This window comes from Furipterus horrens, unplaced genomic scaffold (assembly GCF_987537825.1).
Source record: "Furipterus horrens unplaced genomic scaffold, mFurHor1.1.pri manual_scaffold_7, whole genome shotgun sequence".
Classification (NCBI taxonomy): Eukaryota; Metazoa; Chordata; class Mammalia; order Chiroptera; family Furipteridae; genus Furipterus; species Furipterus horrens.
This window is the reverse complement of record NW_028327177.1, coordinates 71,058,210-71,077,859: the sequence shown is the minus strand read 5'-3', so window position 1 is coordinate 71,077,859 and position 19,650 is coordinate 71,058,210. Positions and strand designations below refer to the sequence as shown.

The window sequence follows — 19,650 nt, the reverse complement described above, 5'->3', positions numbered from 1 at the left end:
AACTAGTTTCATAATTTCAAAAATCCAACTTGAACAAAGGAGTTGGCAAAAAAATCAATTTTTAAAATTATATCTCCAAGTATAATATATGTTAGGAATTCTGAGCTTTGAATCATGGTAGTTCATAGTTCTTTGGCTTATTTATATTTCATCTACTCATCACCAATGTATTTAAGATTTGTGGTTTCAATAATTTCATTTTATTTGGGGTGGCAGGTCATACTCAAAGACTGATTCTGTCTTGCCAGCAATTGATTTACCACAGACTTGCTGTAGGAATTGGAATGATTTCATAAGTCAATACTATACAAGACAATACCTTAATAAGCCAGTGCAAAAATAGCATAGTCCAAACAAATGGCAGATTAACCACACTTGTTTCAAGCAAGGGGAAACAAAAGGAATAAAATCCAAATTTAACAAAGGTGGACCTTTTAATAGGAGTTGGGTTTCTCTGAGAGCCAGCTTCACCTGACTTCCAAGTGCTAGCTCCAAAATCAAAGTCCCTTGTTGCTAGGTCATGTTGCTAGGGAACCAAGGCACTAGTATTGGAGGGCAGGCTAGCTGCTCCGGGGATTATCACTCCAAGGCTGGTGCACAGTTGAGAGTCATAGCCACCCAAAAAGTCACCATGGCCAGGGTGGGGGCAAATGCTTCAGGATCTTTGGAGAGCTGTTTAGGTTAGCAAAGTATGTCTTGCTCAGACCAAAACTCTCCAATAGTCTTCACAAACTATGAGTATTTAGTTTAAAGATCCCTTGCCATAGTTACTTCTCTACCTGGTCTTGTGGATAAGCCCTCAGCTGGGCCCCTCAGCACCTGAGCCTCTGGGTGCTTATCCACAACAACAAAACATATGATGATATTCTGACCCAATTTTACTCCTAAAAAAAACCTTTTTAGTCTTGTCATAAACAAGTGTATTAAAACACTTTTGAAAGCCACAAACAGGTGAATTTGAAATCATATCAAAGAAATGCATAACACATTTAAATCTTTTTGCCCCATAACTGTTTTCTAAGTACTAGAAAGGGCCAAACTAAGAATGAGTCAAGTTTGTGACACACGATATTGTTTCCCTAAAAAAAAATATATATATATATATGGCCTGCCCTTTTAATCTGGATAAATAAAATCCAGGTTTTCAAATACTGTTATCTGTGTGGTAAGTCATGTACTTATGAGAGTCAACAATGGTTTATTATTATGCTTTATTCATGAAACAAACATTAATATTTACTTGAATGACAAAAAATGCATGACTATCTTACCTGCTCTGTAGTCCACTCATGTGGCATAATGCATTCAATTGACCAAAATCAATGTGTTTAGACATTTTCAAGCCTACAAAAAATTTAATTAAAAATGCAAGTAATTTTATGTAATCTTATTAGCCAAGTGTATAAATATAATTTAATTGCAAACATTCATCATAGCAAAAGAATTCTGTGACCATAAAAGTGAGGTTCTAACAGTCTTTGGTTGATGCAGAAGCAGAATTGAATAGGGTGATTAAAGCAAGGAAAGGGTTTCATGGTTTTTATTGATGTTATATTTGGGCTGGCATTGTTTGTCTGTTTAAATCAATAAATGCTTGGATTTATGTGTCATACAATGTCACTCCTCTGTTAGTAAGCTTTTCAGAATCCCCATCCTACACCTTTAGAATGTTAACTGGCTCCAGAATTCTAGATTCTAGACATTACATTTTCTTATAGTTTCTCTCTCTCTCTCTCTCTCTCTCTCTCTCTCTCTCTCTCTCTCTCTCTCTCTCTCTCTCTCTCTCCTCCCTCTAATACTAGTCATTTTTATTTGATCCTATGCAGGTTCCTACCTTTGGTTACCCCCTTTCCAGAGAACTTTCAGTGTCTGGATTCAGTTTGCAATTCCTTGTAAAGTTCAAGGGTAAGCAAACCGCATAAGATCCAATAAGAACAGAAAGATACTAATCATATCCAAGAAGCAAACTGTGCCAGAAAAAAACATAAGAGATGGAGGAAAGGTTGACTAGTGAGTACCATCAGCATCCTTACTATGATCACAGAATTGCCTCTTCCACCAGGAAAGTGCATGCTGATAGTACCAGAAAACAAAAAGCAGTAATATGCACTAATGTGCATAGCACTCCTCTTGGTGAAAAGGTAATGAGAAAATCAGCAGTTTAATGCAGAGTAGGTGGAAGCTGAGTCTACTTGCTCCTGCCCTAATCCAGATTTTCAGCTGAATTTACAACAATCAACCTGAACAATCAACTGAATATTTGCTGATATGAAGGTCTAAAGGCAAGGAGTAAAGTAGATGTTTTGTAGAGACAGGTAAAAGGGGTTTATAAGTGGAAGAAGAAAGGCCCTGTGCGTGGCTTTTATTGCAGCTGAGAGACTAGACAGAAATTGCATCTCTCGAGCTCCCTCTCCCATGGGAGCCAGAGACCTTAGTTCTATGCAGGGGTCCCCAACTTACAACAACAGAGACAGGAAGAGTAGACTGTGTGCTATTTGTTGGGGGAAACTTGCGGGGATCCACTAAGACTGCGGGGCCATACAAAGCTTCCATTGTTGCAACACCAACCTGGAGAGCTCAAGATAGGGGTTCATACTGATAAAGAGACCAGGTTGTCACACCTGGGTCTTTCAGAGGCACCAACAGGCTGTGGCCACTAGTGACTTTGAGAGACATTTATTCCTTGGGGAGGTTCTATGCAGAGTCCCAGACAGTGACTCAGTTAGTGTGGGTATGCAGAGACTAATAAGAGGAACTGAAATGTGGATGGGCAAGGACCCTATGTTCAGCTGTTCTGCCAGCAAAGAGACTAGATTGAAATTGCAGCAGTGGAGTTCCCACCCCTTGGGAACTGTGGGGCCATAATTGCACCCAACAATCCACAACCCACAGCAATAGAGACAGAAAGAGGGGGCTGTGTGTTGCTGGAGGTGGGAAGCAGTGTTGTTTCACCACACCTCTGAAAATCAGAAACCGCAAATTCAGCATGAAATAGTTCAGTGGTTTTTGCACCAGACTGAAGAGTTTACTATATGGACTCACGCTACAGGAGAAACCACACTGCTGCAATAGGGCCTCTGAGTATTACAGAAAGCAGTAGCATAAGGGGGATCTCTGATTGCCGGGGAAGCATGGGATGCAGACCAAAATGGAGAACTTACTAAGTGGCTTGGGAAAGAGAACTGTTTCCTCCTTCTCAAGAGTATGGGTGGCACTCCGCCCCTCATTGTGAGCCACCCAGGTGGCTGCTGATGCAGAGCCCAAATTTTTTCTTGGCTCATTCTGAACTTGTCCCAGCCATGACAAATCACACTGGGTCTTCGAGTCCTTTCTCACTGAGACCAGCTGGGCAGAGAGGTCAGAAATTTGTGCAATGAGGGGTTTTGGGGCCCCATCTGGCTCAGTTTGTAAGCAGACTGGATGCTGAACATAGAAAAATCTGAACTGTGTCTCCTGCAAGGGTTATTGGCTGGAAGTTAGGCAAGAGTTGAGCACCTAGGATACTTTGCAGTGAGGCAAACCCACTCTCAGCCCACACTACAGTAGGAAGGAAAAGGAGTGCCCACCCCCTTCCTACAGGGCTGCAGGCACAAACCCCAATGGGGAAACTGCAGAATAGCCCTGCCAGGTCCCAAATTCTCCTGCTGGGTGCATTTCCATGGGGGAAAAAAAGAAATTCAGAACCAAGACTTCCAAAGTGTGAGATTTCTTGAGGATATTACCTGGAAATGGAACAGAGCTTAGACTCATAATTAAGTTTTAGAATGAGACTGAGGGCTTAGCCTTCACCTACAGTCTGGTCTGGCACCAGCCCCAATGGGAGGCTCTTTTTGTTTACCCACTGAAGTCCAGAGCTGCTGAGCTCACCCCTGCAAAAAGGAAAGCTGGATATACCCATCCTGAACCAAAACCCTGCTAAGGAAGCAAATGCTGGAGTTTCTGGCAAAAACTGAAGGGATTGGCTTTGAGTAGGGGCTACTCTTCCCTCACTAAGTGCCTTAAAGACTGAATGACCAACAAAGTGGGAAGCCTGTTAGCCCTATCTCAATAGGCCTGGTATCATCATACAATCTCTCACCAAAAACCTCAAGAAGAATACCAGCTAACCTCAGCATGGGGCAGAACAACTGAAAGGGAAAGGCCAACCTTCAGGGAGCCTCAGAGCATTTACAGAACTTCCAACAAACAGCCCTTCACATGTACAAATAGGTTCAGCTACAGAGAGATAGCATTACACACAATGTCTGAAAGCAACCTGTATCTGAATATCATCCAAGTAGACGCAGAACCAACAAAATCAGTGGTTGTCTTCAGTCCATACCAAAGCTCTAACCAATGAGTCACACAATCAGTACATCCAAAGGGGATTACTGCAGGCTCCAGACCATGCTTGGAACAAGACCTCATCAAGGAGCAACAACTGCGCAGCATCTCACACACAGAGGTCATGGGTTACTCTTACAGTTGCCCAGCCTGAAGAGATAACTTACCCACAATGAGCCACCAGCATTTAAGACATAACTAAACAGGGACACAGAACCCACAAGAAACACTCCTGGACACAGAGTCCAGGTGTTCCAAAGAATTATGCAACTGATCCCAGCTAGACAGCTTTATCATAAAACAATCAAAGCAGGTGTTTGGGAGGCAAAGAACACCTACCTAACATACAGAGATCAAATGGAACAACAAAGAATAATGTCCCAAGCAAAAGAACAAAAGAAACGAGAACCTTACTGCACTGTTGGTGGAAATGCAGATGGGTACAGCCACTATGGAAAACAGTATGGAATTACCTCAAAAAACTAAAAATGGAACTGCCTTCTGAACCAGTGATCTTATGCACTCTATGTTCATAGCAGCACTGTTTACAATAGCTAGGTGCTGGAAACAGCCTAACTGTCCATCTGTAGATGAGTGCATTAAAAAACTGTGGTACATTTACACAATGGAATACTATGAAGCAGAAAGAAAGAACTACTGTCATTTGCAACAACATGGGTGGAACTAGAGAGAATTATGCTTAATGAAATAAGCCAAGCAATGAAAGAAAAAGTCCATATGATATCACCTAATACAGGAGACTAAGGAACAACACAAACAATAGAACAAAACTGAACAAGGAACATAATAACAGTTATCGGGGGGAAGGAGAGAAGGGGAATAAGTAAGGGAAGAGTTTAATCAAAGAACATGTATAAATGATTAATGGACATGGACAATGAGGGGGGATATGACTGTGGGAAAAGGGGTGGGCTGGGTGGGGGGAGCAATGGGCATAAATTTGACAACTATAATTGGAAAACAATAATAAAAAATAAAGAAAGAAGGAACATTCATCTAGACTGGTAGGAGGGACAAAAAGGACGTGGTATGGCAGGTGCGAAGTGGTCGTGGTGAGATGAGGGGAGGCAGTGGTGACAATACAGTGGCTGTGGATGATGGAATGAGAGGTCCACATTCATGTGTGGCAGATAAAAGCTAGGAGGAACACCTGGGGAGTGATCCCAGCCCCAGGCTAGACAGTGCAGTTCACAGTTCCAGTGCTGGAAAAATAAAACCTCAAAGTTTCTGACTATGAAAACCAGTGGGGTTTGAGGTGGCAGAAGAAACTGCCCATATCTCAGGAGAGTTCATTTAGAGGGTTCCTCCCATCCTAGAACTTATGCGAACACACCCACTCTGGGAACCATCACCATGGCAACAGCTAGAGGGACACCTGTCACATATAAGAAGCAGGTGAAGTGACTAGAAAAGGGATGAGTTTCAAGCAAGTGGCATTTTATCTCTCTGACACCTCTCCCACATACAACACCATAAAGTGGTGAAAGGGGTCGCCCTGCACTGATGAATACCTAAGGCTCCACCCCTTACAGTGTAACAGATGGGACAGCTTTACCTAATACACAGAAGCAAACATGGGGAGGCTGTCAAATTGAGGAGACAAAGAAGTATAGCCCAAACAAAAGAACAGAACACAACTCCAGAAATAAAAATAATTAAAAAAAAAAAAAAAACTAAGCAAAAAGGAGATAGCCAACCTATCAGATGTAGAGTTCAAAATACTAGTGATAATGTCACAGAACCCCTGGGCTGCTTCAATTGAAAACAAACCCACGGGCTCTTTAGTTAGGGGTCCGATTGCCCGCCGCCAGAATTATAACTCTTAATACTTTAGTTGCATGAAAAGAAAATTGTTTATTTAACAGTTACACATACCCTTGTCTTCCCCCTACCAAACCTAGCCAGTTTTAGGAACGTCAGAAACACTGTTTCCCTACTTCCCAAACACAGTTCAGCTTTACCAGTGGCTGCCAATCATTCAATCTGATTGGGGAGGTCCTTTCTGTGCTGTGGTGCCCTTCAGCTCTCAATACAAAACCACCAGGATTCTCAGCCTCCTTGCAAACTGTCTTCTTTCTGTAAACCACGTGGATCTCCTCCTTCTCCAGAGCACCCCCTAAAGTGTTCGCAGCTGCCTATATATCCCTGACTGCGTCCTCTGATGCAGTGGGTGTTGCAATCAGTTCTGACCATTCACAGAACCCCATGTAGGCTCTGTGTGCTTTCCATACTTTCCCCTGGTTCAAGACTCCTCCCATCCACCTGAGGCCTTGGAAGCATCCAAGCAATTTTGCATAATGAAAGATACCAGCCACCAGCCTCAGGTATGTGGAGGCATTCTGAAAGCTGCTTCCTTCTCCCCATCCCCCAGCCGCAAACTCTGGGGATTTTTGGACTCCCCTGTTTCTGTAAGAATAATGATGCTCAGAGAAATGATAGAGCATGGCAGATGAGTAAGGGAAGAAATGAAGGATACACTAAGTGAAATAAAGAAAAGTCCACATGGAACCAACAGTGAAGGGAAGGAAGCCAGAGTTAAAATCATTGAATTGGAACATAAGGAAGAAATAAGAGTCAACCAGTACAGAATGAAGAAACAAGAATTTAAAAAAAAAAAAAAAAAGAGAGAGAGAGAATAAGACAGCTCTGGGACATCTTCAAAAGTGCCGACATACAAATCATAGGGATGTCTGAAGGAAAAGAAAAAGAGCAAGAAATTGAAAACATATTTGAAAAAGTAATGAAAGAAAATTTCCCTCATGTGACAAAGGAAATAGACATACAAGCCCAGAAAACACAGAGATTCCCAAACAAGTTAGACCCAAATAAGACCACAACAAGGCACATCACAATTAAAATTCCAATAATTAAAGATAAAGAGAGAATATTAAAAGCAGCAAGAGAAGAGAGTTACCTACAAAGGGGTTCCTATAAGACTATCAGCTGATTTCTCAAAAGAAACTCTGCAGGCAAGAAGGGACTGGTGATAAGTATTTAAGGTGATGAAAAGCAAAGACCTACAACCAAGATTACTCTATCCAGCAAAGCTATCATTTAAAAAGGAAGGGCAGATAAAGTGCTTCCCAGACAAGGTAAAGCTAAAGGAGTTCATCATCACCAAGACCTTATTATATGAAATGTTAACAGGACTTATTTAAGAGAAAGAAGAAGATCAAAACTATGAATATTAAAATGACAACAAATACAACTATCAACAACTGAATATGAAAAACAAAACAAACTAAGCGAACAACCAGAACAGGAAAATAATTATAGATATGGAGGTCATATGAAAGGTTATCAGTGGGAGGCAGGCAAGGGGGAGAATGGAGGAAAAGGTACAGGGATTAAGCATAATTGGTAGGTACAAAAAAGACAGGAAGTTGTTAAGAATAGTAAAGGAAATGGAGAAGCCAAATAACATATGCACAACCCATAAACATGAAATAAGGGTGTGGGAATTGCTGGAGGGAAGGAGGGTATCAGGAAGAGGGGGTCAAAGGGGAAAAGAACTGGGACAATTGTAATAGCATAATCAATAAAATATACTTTAAAAAAGAAAGTGAAATAATGGAAATTTAAACAGAAAACTAATTGCTATTTACATAAATCATACCACTTAATAAGTTTGAAAGTACCAACTACATAATTTTGGTCTTTTTAAATCTATAATACTGTTAAACCTTAAGAAATAAAAAATTATCTAGTTGCATTTTAGTATCATATGAAATAATTACTTTAAATGAGCCAATTTACAGTTTGATTATATCAGAAATAATTTTAGTGTACTAATGTTTCTGATATAGGTATTATTATTTGTAAAATCTTAATGATACCAAATTTTTAGATACATAGATTAAGAAACTTCAAACAATTATCAGTTGAGTCCCTTTTCATGACCCAGATCAGTAAAGAGTCAGAATAGCCCTTGTGACTAGTGCGGACCACAAAGGAAGATGGTGCCATATAGCTTTGGAAAAAAGTTTAGAAATTATGACAAAACGGGGAGTTTTTAAAAAAGTATATATCTTCATACTTCAGCTAAAGCAGCTTATAAAAATAAAAATAAAAATCGCAGGATGAATGTTATAAATCTAAAAATTGCTAACAAAGACTAAGAAAATTGAAAACTCACCTTGCCTGAGTAAAGCAATGGCACTTGAGGGTAAGGCTTTACACTAGGCTTTGAATAGCAAAAAAACCCTCAAAACTAGATTAAGCTACATAGTACTCACTGCCTAAAAGAACACTTTAGAACCTTTTTCCTCTTCACTGATCCTCATTTCCAAAAAGAGTCTGTCACAAGGTTCTTTTTAGGGAGTTAAGCAACAAGATGAATCTTGTCTTTGAAGAAGTTTCATTAAAAGGAAAAAAAGCCAAAAGATTTCAATGTGAAATTGTAACTTTGCAAAGACCAGAAGCTGAGCTGGTGATCAAATCTAATTCGGGGATAAAGCTTAAAGAGTTTCATTAAGTACTAAGTTTACTTTTGTTTTCCCATCTTCTTTTCCCTTCACAAATACATTTTAGCCAGGCTTTGACAGTAGATGGGCCTTAACCCATCTACTGATAAAATTAAGAATTTTGACTAGCTGCCCTTTTGGAAGACTGAGATTCTATCCTAATCCTGAGCACACATATTAAATGTGGCCATGTGAATGTTTAATTGAGCCAAGAAAGTACTCCCATCCCACTGAGCGGTGTTGCAGATAGGTTTAAAGAACATCCACCAATGCATTTTCACTACAGTGAAGAGTTATATCAATGGAAGTGTAAAGTCTAGGACATGAGACAGATTTTAGCCAAATCATGAAAATTTTAAATGCCAGACTGAGGAAAATAGATTGTACCTAAGTTTTAGAGGAGAGGAGAACCCTGATAATTTTTGAATAGAAAGTTAACAAGATCAAATTCCTTTTTAAATCATCATATAATAAAAGTAATCCATCTACATTATATCTTGAAAGGGAGATCAGGGATAAGTTACAAAGGTGATGGAGGAAGGATCTAGATGGCTGAAGGTCTGATGTGGGGAGTGAATGCAGGAGGTATTTCTGAGATAGATGCCTGAACTCAGAGGTCAACTCAGGTGACCTTTAATGGTGAGATCTGATTTGAAATGTACTGCAATTTATCCCAAGGTTTTCTGTCTGTACTCCCATCATAATCAAGCTCAGAGTTATCATAACTTAATTTTTAAAGACTACTCATGATTTTCTAACAAAAAAGTACAAGTACATTGAGATAGTTATAACAGTAATAAGGAAAAAAAGAAATGATAGTGATTTGCAGTTAAAAAAATCCACTTTTTTCTCCTTTGGGATTAAAAATAAAGAAAAATTAACTTTTACACTAAAAAAACAAAGCTGAAAAAATAATTATCTTATGTCCATAGGACTATATTGATTATACAAAAAAGAGCAGGAAATTCAACTATCTATTTCACTTTGTATGCCTTCTGGAAATGTCCATTCTTCTCTTTTAGCTGTTTCTAAGCCTTGTTTTCTTATACATTATATGGTGTGATTCTTTCTTCTCACTTTTCTTATGTGCACTCCTGGGATTTGAATGGTTTAAAACTTTAAAATGGAGCAATATTCACTTTCCCAGATATATCTATATATCTTAAAAGTCCTTTCATCTCTAGCTATGAAAGAACCGAAAGATGCTCAAATGACAGGAAATGCCCTTGAAGTGTTAGGAAAGATGATATTTTTTTCAGCTTTTCTGTTAATGTGTACCATGGAATGAAAGAGGAATCAAGGAAAACATTCACAGAAAGAGTACATCTTGTTTCTAAACCCATTTAGGCTCCCAGCTCTCATGGGCTCTCTGTCCCCTCTACATTCCTCTAGGTCAGAACAAGCAAAATGTACCCATAAAAACCTCATGAAGTTGAAGCCTTTGTTGTTACTGAGACAAGAGCACAGAAATGCTTCCTCCCAGGTAAAATAGTAGTCAAAATGAAAAGCACATTTTTGTACTTGTCCTTTCTCGAAAGGATAAGCCTAATAAGCATGATGCAAATAGAGGCATAGCTTATGAACCAAAACAGAGCTGGCCAACCAATAATAAGTACAAAGGGGTTCCCTTCAGCCAAATGCTGAAGGACAGCTTCTTGTTTTCTATTAAAAAAAGTAATGACATTTTTCTTTCTTTTATCTCTTCAGGAAATCAATATCTAATGATAACAGATCATACGTGTACTCAGACCAGATGCTTCCCACAGGTAGTAAAAACTACTGTAGGCTTTACTAACTATTTAGTTTTTAAAACTATTCTATTCAGAATGCAGAGTGCCATGTCTATTTTTGCTTTTGAGACCGATCATCTCTTTCCAAAGGTTAGCAAGCTGTGAAGATTCCTGAAACACAAATCAGAGACTGTAGAAAACTTGAAAATTTCCAAGAAAAAAAATGTGACACAAGAAGCTTAATGACTTGGTGTGTCTGGGAGTCTGAATTTCAGAGTAAGAAGATAGGACTGAAAGGAGGTTGTTGGATGAGCCATCACTTCTCTACCTCAAATCAATGTTCAAGTGCAATCAATGCACAGACATACTTAAGCTGGTAACATGGGCAGTACACCTCTGGGTGCTGGTCAAGGAGGAAACTGGGGTGTTTCCGATTGTTTTTATGAGCAGAGAGAATTCATTGTATGGGGTATACTATGAAGAGTCTCCACCACTGGACAACTGTGTAAACCTTAGCAGAAAACCCCAGCCTCACTATTCTTAACTGTAAAATGGACCATGTATTAGTTTCCTATTGCTGTGCTAGCAAATTACCCCAAGCTTACTCACATGAAAATTTTATAGACAAGATGGACATAATTCACTAAGTGTAACCTAGCTAACCTCATGTGAAGTAAACAAAAAGGTGCATAATAGCTGGATATTCTTAAGGTCCTTAGCTGAACCTTCCTAATGATACCCAATGAATTTGAATGACCCTCATTGATACCTGCTTTATAATTCAGGTCCAGCCATAATACAGATTGAAAGCATCCTCATGTACGCTCTCTTTCTTTTTTTTTAAGTATATTTTATTAATTATGTTGTTACAGTAGATTCAATTTTTCCCCTTTGGTCCCCTCTGCCCAGTACCCCTCTTCCCTCCAGCAATACCACCCCCCTTAGTTCATGTCCATGGGTCCTGCATATAAGTTCTTTGGCTTCACCTTTTCCTATATTATTCTTAACTTCCCCCTGTCTATTTCGTACCCACAAATTATGCTTCTTAATATCTGCAACATTTCTACATTTCTCCCTCTCCCTCCTCCCAGCCAATAACCCTTCAAATGATCCCCATACCTAGGATTTTGTTTCTATTCTTGTTTGTTTAGTTGAATTTTGTTTTTATTTTTTAGATTCAGTTGTTGATAGTTGTGAGTTTGTTGTAATTTTAGTGTTCATAGTTTTGATCTTCTTTTTCTTAAGTAGCTTCACCCTCTCTGGGAAGCACTTCATCTGCCCTTCCATTCTAAATGATAGCATTGCTGGATAAAGTAATCTTGGCTGTAGGTTGCTTTTGATCACATTGAATACTGCTTGCCAGTCCCTTCTTGCCTGCAAAGTGTCTTTTGAGAAATCAGCTGATAGTCTATTACGCACCCTTTCATAGGCAACTCTCCACTTCTCTCTTGCTGCTTTTAGTATTCTCTTTTTATTGTTCACCTTTGGCATTTTAATCATGATGTGTCTTGATGTGGTCCCCTCTGGGTCCAGCTCGCCAGGGACTCCTTTCTTCCTGAACTTGTATGTCTATTTCCTTTGCCAAATTTGGGAAGTTTTTCTCCATTATTTTTTCACATAAGTTTTCAATTTCTTGCTCTTCCTCTTCTCCTTCTGGCACCCCTATGTTGGCACATTTAAAGTTGTCCCAGAGGTTCCCAAGTCTCTCCTCATCTTTTGTAATTCTTGTATCCTTATTCTGTAATGGTTGACTGTTTGTTTATTCCTTATGTTCAAAACCATTGATTTGTTTTTTGTTTTTTTTCAATTAGATAATATTCACATTTATTATTTTTATTTTTATTTTGGTTTTTCAATTACAGTTGTCCCATTTTTCCCCCATTGCTCCCCCACCATGAGCCCACCCTTTCTCCCACAATCATATCCCTCCCCGTTGTCCATGTCCATGAGTCATTTATACACGTTCCTTGACTAAACCCCTCCCTTACTTATCCCCCTTCTCTCCCTCCCCCCTCCCCCCCCCATTGACTGCTATTCTGCTCTTTGTTCTATTTAGTTCTTCTGTTTGTGTTGTTCTTTAGTTTCCTGTATTAGGTGATATCATATGGTATTTTTCTTTCTTTTCCTGGCTTATTTCACTAAGCATAATTCTCTCTAGTTCCATCCATGTTGTTGCAAATGGCAGGAGTTCCTTCTTTCTTTCTGCTACATAGTATTCCATTGTGTAAATGTACCACAGTTTTTTGATCCACTCATCTACAGATGGGCACTTAGGTTGTTTCCAGCACTTAGCTATTGTAAACAGTGCTGCAATGAACATAGGGGTGCATAAGTTCTTTTGAATTGTTGTTTCAAGATTCTTCAGGTATAATCCTAGTAGTGGAATCGCTGGTTCAAAAGGCAGTTCCATTTTTAGTTCTTTGAGGAAATTTGAAACTGTTTTCCACAGTGGCTGCACCAGTCTGCATTCCCACCAACGGTGCAGTAGGGTTCCCGTTTCTCCACATCCTCGCCAGCACTTGTTGCTTGTTGATTTGTTGATGATGGCCATTCTGACTGGTGTAAAATGGTATCTCATTGTGGTTTTTATTTGCATCTCCCTGATGGCTAATGAAGTTGAGCATTTTTTCATGTGTTTATGGACCTTCTGTATGTCCTCTTCGGAGAAGTGTTTGTTCAGGTCCTTTGCCCATTTTTTAATTGGGTTGTTTGTTTTCTTGATGTTGAGTCATATTAGCTCTTTATATATTTTGGAAATCAGTCCCCTGTCTATGATGTCATTGGCAAATATGTTTTCCCATATGGTTGATTTCCTTTTCATCTTGCTCATGTTTTCTTTTGTTGAGCAGAAACTCTTTAGTTTGATGTAATCCCATTTGTTTATTTTTTCCTTTATTTCTCTTGCTTTAGGAGATGTATCTGTGAAGAAATTGTTACGTGAGATATCTGAAATTTTCTTGCCTATGTTTTCCTCTAGGACTTTTATGGTGTCCCAAATCATTGATTTGAGTGATGATTTCCTTCCCTTCATCATTGGTTTTGTGTGGCTTTTCCTTCATTTCACTTAGCATAGCCTTTACTTCTTCTCTTATGTGTCTGCCATACTCAAGGACTTCTGTCAAGCCTGTGAGCAACTTTATCACCAGTATTTGGAACTCTGCATCTCTTAGGTTGGCTATTTTATTGTCACTTAGTTCTCCCACTGTAACCTTGATCCGTTCTCCATTTTGGGCCATACTTCTCTGTCTCCTCAACTTGACAGGCTCCTGTGTTTCTTTGCCTCTGTGTCTTAGGTAGAGATGTTGCTCCTGTTATGTTGTAAGGGGCAGAGCCTTAGGTATTTGTCATACAGAGTGACCTGTTTCACCACGTTGTGGCGCTGTATGTGGGGGAGGGGTCTGAGAGGGAACAATGCCATATGCTGAACTCTCATCCCTTTTCCAGGCACCTCTTCTACCTCCAAATAAGACTGGCACCTCTCTAGCTGTTGCCCTGGCCTTCGCTCCCACAATGGGTGGGTGTGTGGATTTTCTAGGACCATGGGGGCCCTTTAAACAAGTGGACTCTGCTGAGACCGGCAGTTCCTGCCTCCACCCCAACCCCCAGTGGTTTGCACAGTCAGAAGCTATGAGGGTTGATTTTCCCCTGTGCTGGGAGAGTGAGTTGCACAGTCTAGTGAGGAGCTGAAATGCTCCCCAGGTGTCCATCCTGGCTTTTTAAAATGTGTGACTGACTTGCGGCCAAGATGGAAACCTAGACAGACACACTGCATCTCCCTCCACAATTAAGAAGGAATACAACTACCTCAAAACTAGAGATGAACAGAAGTTTCAGAAAACCAAGCTGCATGGAAGTCCAACAAACTGAGATATAAAGAAGAAATGCTCATCCAGACAGGTAGGAGGGGCGGAGCCCGGGTGGAGAGGACGAGGTGTGGCAGCAGCAACGGTGGCGGCGGCGGTGGCAGGCCAGCGGAAAGCGCAGTCACACATTTTAAAAAGTTGGGAGGGACACCTGGGGAGTGCTCCCAGCACCAGAACAGACTGCACACCTCATGCTTCCAGCGCCAGGGAAAATAGAGCCTCATTACTTCTGACTGTGCAGACTTGTGGGGGTTGGGGCGGAGGAAGAAACTGCCAATCTCTCAGCAGAGTCCATTTGTTTAAAGGGCCCCCACAGTCCTAGAATGTCCACAGACCCACCCACTCAGGGAACAACAGTCAGGGCAACAGCTAGAGAGGTGCCAGTCCCATACAAAGTGGGAGAAGTGTCTGGAAAAGGGGTGAGTGCTGAGCAAGCGACATTGTTTTCTCTCAGACCCCTCCCCCACAAACAGCGCCACAAAGTGGTGAAACAGGTCACCTTATACTGATGAATACCTAAGGCACCACCCCTTACAACATAATAGGAGTGACAGCTCTGCCTAAGACATAGAGTCAAACAAACACAGGAGCCTGTCAAGATGAGGAGAAAGAGAAGTATGGCCCAAAAGAAGGAATGGATTAAGATTTCAGTGGGAGAACTAAGTGATGAGAAGATAGCCAACCTAACATATGAAGAGTTCAAAACACTGTTGATAAAAATGCTCACAGGCTTGACAGAAATGCTTAAGTATGGCAAACGCATAAGAAAAGAAGTGAAGGCTATGCTAAATGAAACGAAGGAAAATCCACACAAAACCAATGGTGAAGGGAAGAAAACCGTGGTTCAAGTCAATAATTTGGAACATAAGGAAGAAAAAAACAGTCAACCAGTACAAAACAAGTAAACAAGAATTGATCAAGAGAAAAATGATCAGAGGCTTAGGAATCTCTGGAACAACCTTAAATATGCCAACATCCGAACCATAGTGGTACCAAAAGGAGAAGAGGAAGGGCAAGCAATTGAAAACTTATGTGAGAAAATAATGAAGGAAAACTCCCCAAATTTGGTGAAGGAAATAGACATACAAGTTCTGGAAGCACAGAGAGTCCCAAACAAGCTAGACCCAAAAAAGACCACACCAAGACACATCATAATTGAAATGCCAAAGGTGAAAGATAAAGAGAGAATCCTAAAAGTAGCAAGAGAAAAGAAGAGAGTTTCCTACAAAGGGGTGCCTATAAGACTATCAGCTGATTTCTCAAAAAGAACTTTGAAGGCAAGAAGGGACTTGCAAGAGGTATTTAAGGTAATGAAAAGCAAGGACTTACAACCAAGATTACTCTATCCAGCAAAGCTATCATTTCAAATGGAAGGGCAAATAAAGTGCTTTCCAGGCAAAGTAAAGCTAAAGGAGTTCATCATCACCAAGCTATTGTTATATGAAATGTCAAAGGGACTTACTTAAGAAAAAGATTAAAATTATGAACATTAAAATGGCAAGAAACTCACAACTATTAACAACTGAATCAAAAATAAAAACAAAATCCAGCTAAGCAAAACAAAGAAACAAAAAAATGTGTGACTGCACTTTCTGCTGACCTGCCACTGCCGCCGCTGCTGCTGCTGCTGCTGTGACCACCACACCAAGTCCTCCCTGCCCTGGCTCCTGCCCTGCTACTTGTCTGGATGAGTATTTCTTATTTATATCTTTGTTTGCTGGACTTCCATGCAGTTTGATTTTCTGGAACTTCTGGTTGTTTCTAGCTTTGAGGTAGTTGTATTCCTTCTTAGTTGTGGAGGGAGACACAGCATGTCTGTCTACACCTCCATCTTGGCTGGAAGTCTCCACAAAATCTCCCTCACATACACTTTCGTGGGTCATTGTTACAGCAGGAACCATCAGAGTTTGCAAGGAAAATTGTCAACTGGCTAGAATTAGCACAAAGACACAGCTACTAAGCAAGCAGGACATATCTCCTAAGAGAAGTCACAAACAGAAAACATCAAGTTGGAGCCTCTGCAGGGGAAGTTGGGGGCTCACTGCTTCCATTACACTCTGTCCAATTTTGACATCTAACTTGGTCCTGACTTTTCATTTTTTAATCACTTTACACACATTGAGTGTCTTTGGAAGACACTACAGAGGTCAGCACATATCTCATCCAAGTAATTCTAAATTAATTTGATCTTGTACCTCCCAGTCACTATACTTCCTGGGCTGCTAAGGAAAAAAAATCGCCTTAGGCTAACTTTTTTTCCTTTTTCACAAATAAAATGTGTCTACTAGGAGCTGTGGGTTTTGGCAAAATTACATTTAATACTTATTTCAACTTGCATTAAAATATAAAACATTTACAATGTACAAAAATTTTTCACAGTAACAAAAACATAAAAATGTAACATATGTAGAAATTAATTTGGCTTAACATAAGAACTTTGTCTAATACTGTTCAAAACATACATATGCCTCTTCAGAATTTCAACTGCTGCCTGTGGCACCATTTTCCCTGGAGACTATCATTATTAATTTTAAAAAATATTCAGTAAAACCAACTCTCACGGGAGATAAATTAATAGGGTTAGTTTCTTCAATCAATACCATAACTTTACCCTGCTATTAAAATAATATACACATTAAATAAATAGTTGATATAATAAATGTTTTATCTCATATTTAATATGAATTTATTTATTTCATATTCAATAAAGTAAATGCTTTTGTTGATGTTGAAAGGGTTGCAATTCTTAGCTTTGCTACCTAAAAGATGTTTTTAAATCTCAGCTATCACTTGGACTATTACATGTTATTAATTATTAATATTGGTAATAAAATAACAGATTTATAAACTTGATGGCTATAACAAGAGGTCTTGAGAAAATATTCTGGGTTTAGACTAGCTATATAAAATAAGAAAATATTATACTGTCATTTGTATAACCTTTAAAATATTTAACTTTATAATTCCGATGATATTGCAAATCAATGATTACAAAATAAAAATAAAATAAAAATAAATTCCAGAGCAAGAATAATAGTAATCATCTTTTATTTTCTCTTGAATTTTTAAATGAGAATTCTTCCAGTGAAAATTAACTATTAGTTAGCTCCAGAAAGCAGTTAGACTGAGTCTGTGTAATCAACAAGGGCCTGATCAGTGGGGGTCCCCCGTGTGACCTCTCTAAGCCTTTGTGTTCTCTCCTCATTAAAAGTGTTTGCTATTGTAAGTCCTGAAATCTCACACAGACCCTCATTTTACAAAGTAAAAGCCTTGAGACCTAGACAACTGAAATGGCTTTAGGAGGACACAGCAGAATTTGGACATCTATGTTTTTTCTATTCCACTAATAAACTGTCAGCAAGATTGCCAATGCCTCTACCAACCAACCCTGAAAAGCCCCATGCCTTAGATTTGAGGTAAATAACACTGGAGACAATGCCAGACCCTCCAGGAAGTCCCGCTCACTTGGCACACTTCGAGGCAGAGGAAGAGGCACGCTGTTTATGGCTCTCATGTGAGATAAAATGGCTGAGGAAATAGAAGACACAGGCATCTTGATGGCTTATAGGCATCTAGGCAGAGACTACTTGAGAGGCAAAGGATGACTTTTCCTTGATGCCTCATAAAGCTGAACCCTCAGGGTGCCCTCTGATAGGCTGGGCACTTTGGAACCTTCCCTCATGGTTCTCACCCATCTGTGCACGACATTCTGAGAGGGAGGCTGGTCCAGGAATTCATGAACGGGCCTCTGGGAGATACCATGAGCAGGAGGAATGCAGAAGGAAATCACAACACACAAGGCAGATAGAACAGAATTAACAGCATAGGAGTCTGGGTCAGGTGAAACAAGAATTTATTTAATTGGTCTTAGGTAGATCAGAGAGAACCCTTTCCCTGCCTGCTAAAAGTTTCCACTGGGTCTCAAAACCTTTTTGTAGCAGCTTCTACAGGATATTTGCATTGCTCTCCATGGCTATATACATCAGGTAAAACATGCCTTCTAGTATCATATGACAAAAAAGTCACCCCTGTTAATATTTCACCAAATTCTGTTTCAGTGTAGTATATGTTGGGATAACTGAAAACTCCATATAGCTTTTTCAGTAAAATAAATGACATCTTTTTTATTTCCACAAATAACTTTATTGATTAATGTCTCAATTTGGTTGCTATCAACTTCAACTGGCCTACCCAACCATGGAGCATTGTCCAGCCAGAAATCTCCAGCATAAAACTTCTCAAACCACTTTTGACATGGTCAATCAATCACTGCACCTATTGCATACACTGCACCTTTTTTTTTTTTTGCATTTCAGTTGTGTTTTACCTTTCTTGAAATAATGAAGTGAATCTTCTTCCATCTTCAATATTAAAATGGCTACACAAAAATTCACCAATTTTGATTTTTTTTAAATGCATGCTGATATGACAACTGTCACAGTGCAATTTAAAAAAATTATTTCAAATGAAGTTAAAGACAACTAAGCCCTACTAGAGCTCTCATTCAGGAAAAACCAAATGAAATTTTGGGCCATTCTATATTTTGCTTATTTTCTGCTGCTTCACAATAATTAAGGCTTGTTGCACTGGCTCGCATTTAGAGTCCTAAATAATGCATCCTTTGAGTCTGAGTATAACCACTGAGAGAGAGCCTTTAAAAATATTTTACTGGTGTCATAACTGTAATGGGTTACATTCAAAAGGATTGTGACTGACTCTGGGGCCTGACAGACTGAGAGGCATTTATTAACAAACTTCATCTAAAAAAAATAATTGAAAACCTTAGTTATATTACAGAAGTAACACATTTATCTTGCAACAGTGTCTAGTAAATTGCCTCTGCAAGATAAACTTACTTCACCATTACTTTTCAATTGACTATATCCTGTTCCCTAAACTCTGGACTCACTGCAGACTTGAATTTTTCAAGTCTCATCATAGCTTTTCATCTTCGTTTTTTTGCACCAGCCAGGTACCTTCACCTGCATGGTCCCCACTCCAGAATGGCAACTGGCCATCCCCACTGTACCAATTGGTCACTATTTCCTTCATTTTCTAGCCTGTCCCAGACCCATTGTCCTCTCATTCTCATATTTAAAACTCAAAGAATGAAGAACCTCCTTATGGAAGTTGGTTATAAAGTACTCTTGCATTTTTCATGTATTCTAAAGAGATGGGCTGTATTATATAATTTTTTCACCTTCTTTTCTGTATTGCATATATTAAAAAGACCATAAAACAGACTAACAG

At 39.4% G+C, this 19,650-nt stretch overlaps 1 protein-coding gene across 1 annotated transcript in view; it reads right to left on the bottom strand.

The window, feature by feature from the left end:
- Positions 1–19,650, bottom strand: part of CNBD1 (cyclic nucleotide binding domain containing 1) — a 396,422-nt gene that overhangs the window by 333,654 nt on the left and 43,118 nt on the right. The window contains 2 exon segments of the mRNA XM_090284915.1: positions 1,272–1,344; positions 3,162–3,453. Coding sequence (XP_090141041.1) covers positions 1,272–1,344; positions 3,162–3,453 — 365 coding nt within the window.